We start from the raw sequence: 4,038 nt of genomic DNA, 5'->3' as shown, positions 1-4,038 counted from the left end.
TGTAGTTTTGAAGCTGGATCTCGAGCGTGTAACGGAAAAATATCAATGGTCAATTTAAGCCAATCCAATCATTTTTGGTGTTATTTGAAATAGAAAATTCATAAATTGTCTTATTCAAATATTATGTGTTGAAATCTTACTGAACTAATCACTCCAAAATTTAGATTTGTATTACCCCGATTGGGTCCAAACATTAGGTTTAAATTGTTGTTTTATTGTTCAGAACGATAAACCTTATTTTTCTGATCGTAATATGTTGTCCCGCGAATTATTTATTTTCATATTTTTTTTTTTAAAGCTGTCGCCCTTTTGAAAATTTACTCCGGAAGTATTTTCTCACAAATAATCTCAGAATCACAGGTTGAGAACAATCCATCTAACATTTGATGATCTTTATTCTCCACTGCAATCATTACCACGCACCCTCAAATCGATCCCCCTAATCAACCTGCAGCTTTCTGAACGACCCAATCGCACCCGATTCCAGCTCGAGGTCCGACGACTCCTGCCAGTACTCGGAATCCTTCGTCACTTCCAGCTCCATTTCGTCGTTCGCCAAAAGCTGCGGACGCAACTCCCGGCAGCGATCCTTGAAGTCCGCCACCAACTTTTCCATTGGAACGCTTCCACCGTACTCCTTCGGCAGCAGGCTCTTGTCCACCCTGGCGTACAGCTCGTCCCAGCTTTGATGGAACTGTGGGAAAAGTGAGTTATTTAGGGAGTCTAAGGGTGGAATGTAAGGGCACTTACGAAGATTCGATTCCTTAGCTTTTCGCTGGTCAGCTTCATCACCAAGTTGATGGCCGTGGTCAGCAGGGATGGGGCGTTTATAAAGTGCATCTCCTGAGCCCGCACGGGAGTGGCGTTGGCCGAAACGTTCACCTGCAGCCGGATGTCGTTGACGCCCACCAGGTTCACGTGGGCCATTGTAAGTCCGCTGAAGTCGAGCACCGACACGAACCCACCGCACTGAAACTCGTTCGAATCGTTGAGGACTTCCATTAGCAGGAAGTGAGCCCGGGACAGTTGATGCACGGTGAACCGTTCCGCGTCCACGTCTTTGGCCGTGGAGAAGATCACCGTGCGTCCCTTGGCGTCCCGTTCAGGCATGGGGACCAGAAATCCCGATCCAATTAGCGCTCCAAATTCCGGATCTTCCACGTCCAGCCGCTCGAAGTACTTTCGGTGCAGCATTCGAACCGCCAGGTAGCGTTCCAGCTGCTTGGAAGCGTTGATGAAGTTGTACTTTTTCGTCCGCAGGAAGCGCAACAGGAACGGAGCGTCCGTACGTACTCGCCGGATGTGGGGATGTTTGGCGATCCAATCGCGGAGTTGGGCCAACGACTGCTGGCGCAGGTCGGGCGTTTCTCGGATGTACTTTTCGGCGAGACCACGGAAGAAGTCGTCCATTTCGGCCAGATCGTCGTCGTACTTTGCGGGGGCTTTGTCCAGCCAGGAGGTCGGAAGTTCCTTCGGCATGGTTGCGGTGTGGTTCTGTTCTGATGCTCGACACTGACTGAGGTGCAGTGTGAGGAGCTTGTGGCTATTTAAAAACGTAAAGTTGGCGAAGATGTGAGCCCTTTTTACAGACGTTATTTGGTCGAGTCATGATCTGGAATTTCTTGTTAGAGTTGTAAAGTTTTATAGGCTTGGGTGCTGCACCGATATTGTGTAATTTTGGAGTTTCAAAATAATAAAAACACTAATTACAATATTTCATTTTCCAAACGAAGAAGATACGTACTCCACTTTTGCACAGAAGAATTTTAGATGTTTAATAAAAATGTACACAAATTATCAAAAAATACAGCCAAACATGAGTCGGTTAACTTCTAGTAAGAGCATCAGCTTCCTATATCTGAAAAATACTTATATTAAATTATCTGGATATACAGAATCACAGCTTAAACCTAATTTTCTTATGACAAATTAAAAAATGTTTGTTTTTTTTTTTCACGTAAACTTCGTCTAGTATTTCAGGGTTGAGGCTACAAAAGCGTGCAGAGAGACTGTAAAAAAGATTAAAGATATCTACTGCTGCTGTGTTTCCCCTTCTTTTTACGCTATCACGAGAAGCACTAAAAGTTAGCTGAACTGTTCTAGTAGTCCTTTTTTGTTGATTGTTTAATCTTGTGTATATAAAGTAGCCGGTTTTAGTCTACTTCAATGTCAGAGAAAAAAAACGTTTCCGTCGAGATCCTTGTAGCTGTTAATTTCCTATTCCGTTAGTTTTAATTCATTCAAGCTATTTGAAATTTTTGTTTTTGCAGATTTGCAAAACATTTTTTGCTGAAGTTTTTTTTTAATTAAGTACCAGTATTTGTTCCAAGAATGGATGACACCATCTAGGCCCTTAATAACTTGAGCTACTGTACTGGTCAAACGTTTATGACATTGGACGATTTCTTCCACCTCACTCAACGTTCAATTGGCTGGCGTTCGCTGGGGATTTGACCAAATCCTTTGAAATGTTAAGCATAAGTAGTCTGGAAATCTACTATCAAATGTCTTTTGAAAAACTTTGGTCAGCTTTGAATATCAGCGTTTTAAAGAAATAGTATAGTTGTTTTCCTCAACACGCTGAATTTGTGATTTTGATTTATCTAATTTTGGTTTGCTCAAGAAAGCTGATTAAAGAATATTTCTTAAATTATTTGATTAAGATTATTTTCATCTGCAGGTCCTACCCCCATTGTCCACTAGGCCGTCCCAAAAAATGAAAAGTTGTCAAATCTTCGGTGCTCACCCCTAGAATGATAGATTAGGATGTCAGGAACAATGTTTTCATACAACAAAAAATTCCCAAAAATGGTTTACAACTCGCGCGCGGAGCTTGAATGAAAAAAGTGCATTTTTCGAGTATTTTTCAGAAATGCGCGTAACAATCATACTAAAGTCATTCAAATTTGGTCGCCTTGGGCTTCAAGTGATAGTTTAATGTCCCCTGAACAAATTCCTGTATAGACACAGTCCATAAAAGCTTTCAAAAATTACTCCCCAAAACCAGCAAAAAAATGTTGCAGCTAAAACTAATGCATTCAGCTTATAGGAAATTTGACGGAGATCATTTTGCTTTTTTAACATTCAATTTATGTCCACGCAAAGTCGAGATATTTGCATTTTAGTGAACAAAAAGTGACGAATTTTCAAAATTCTTGCTATATAAGCGTTTTTAGCATAAAACATTGGCTACTATGATTACAAACGAGAAGGCATATATTTTGGATATATTTATTTTGTTCGCTCAAAAACGATATTTGTTAAAAAAAATTCATGAAAAAACATAAGATTTTCTCACAATGTGACGTAAACGACATCTTTAAAAGTACTGCTATGTGCGCTTCTAGATATGAACAAATAAAGCTCTAATGGGTAACTTTTTTTGAAAAATAAGTTTTTGATAAATGAATTTGTTTCATTCGAATGTACATACATAAAAAAATCACGTTCACAGCATGGAGAAATGAACTTTAATAAAATTAATTTTGATTTATGATTATGTGTCGTTTACGTCACATTGTGAGAAAATCTCATGTTTTTTCATGAAATTTTATTAACAAATATCGTTTTTGAGCGAACAAAATAAATATATCCAAAATATATGCCTTCCCGTTTGTAATTATAGTAACCAATGTTTTATGCTAAAAACGCTTATATAGCAAGAATTTTGAAAATTCGTCACTTTTTGTTCACTAAAATGCAAATATCTCGACTTTGCGTGGACATAATTGAATGTTAAAAAAGCAAAATGATCTCCGTTAAATTTCCTATAAGCTGAATGCATTAGTTTTGGCTGCAACATTTTTTGGCTGGTTTTGGGGAGTAATTTTTGAAAGCTTTTATGGACTATGTCTTCACGGAGAAAAAAGAGTTCCCAAAATCGTGAACAAGCGTTCATGAAAATGGTAACCACGAACAAAGTGTTCAAATTTCATGGTACGTTTTTCAAAATCGTACCATGGGATTTGAACACTTTGTTCGAGGTTCCCATTTTCATGAACGCTTGTTCACGATTTTGGGAACTCTTTTTTCTCCGTG

General features: G+C 39.1%; 1 protein-coding gene across 1 annotated transcript; it reads right to left on the bottom strand.

Annotated features, from left to right (window-relative positions):
* Nucleotides 1-377: 377 nt before the first annotated feature.
* LOC120424803 (clavesin-1-like) lies at nucleotides 378-1,934 on the bottom strand. The gene is made up of 2 exons (XM_039589017.2): nucleotides 751-1,934; nucleotides 378-694 (listed from the first exon to the last, which is right to left on the bottom strand). The coding sequence occupies exons 1-2, from the start codon at nucleotides 1,477-1,479 to the stop codon at nucleotides 440-442; spliced, it is 984 nt and encodes a 327-aa protein (XP_039444951.1). The 5' UTR covers nucleotides 1,480-1,934; the 3' UTR covers nucleotides 378-439.
* Nucleotides 1,935-4,038: the final 2,104 nt, after the last annotated feature.

The sequence above is a fragment of the Culex pipiens genome, chromosome 3 (genome assembly GCF_016801865.2).
Source record: "Culex pipiens pallens isolate TS chromosome 3, TS_CPP_V2, whole genome shotgun sequence".
Lineage (NCBI taxonomy): Eukaryota > Metazoa > Arthropoda > Insecta > Diptera > Culicidae > Culex > Culex pipiens.
The sequence above is the reverse complement of the archived record's forward strand: the minus strand, read 5'-3'. Positions and strand labels throughout refer to the sequence as shown.

Bases quoted from the DNA above. Each gene is read 5' to 3' on its own strand.
- LOC120424803 (XM_039589017.2), bottom strand. From the start codon at position 1,479: ATGCCGAAGGAACTTCCGACCTCCTGGCTGGACAAAGCCCCCGCAAAG. The intron at 695-750 runs GTAAGTGCCCTT...CTTTTCCCACAG, and splicing joins AGCTAAGGAATCGAATCTTC to TTCCATCAAAGCTGGGACGA.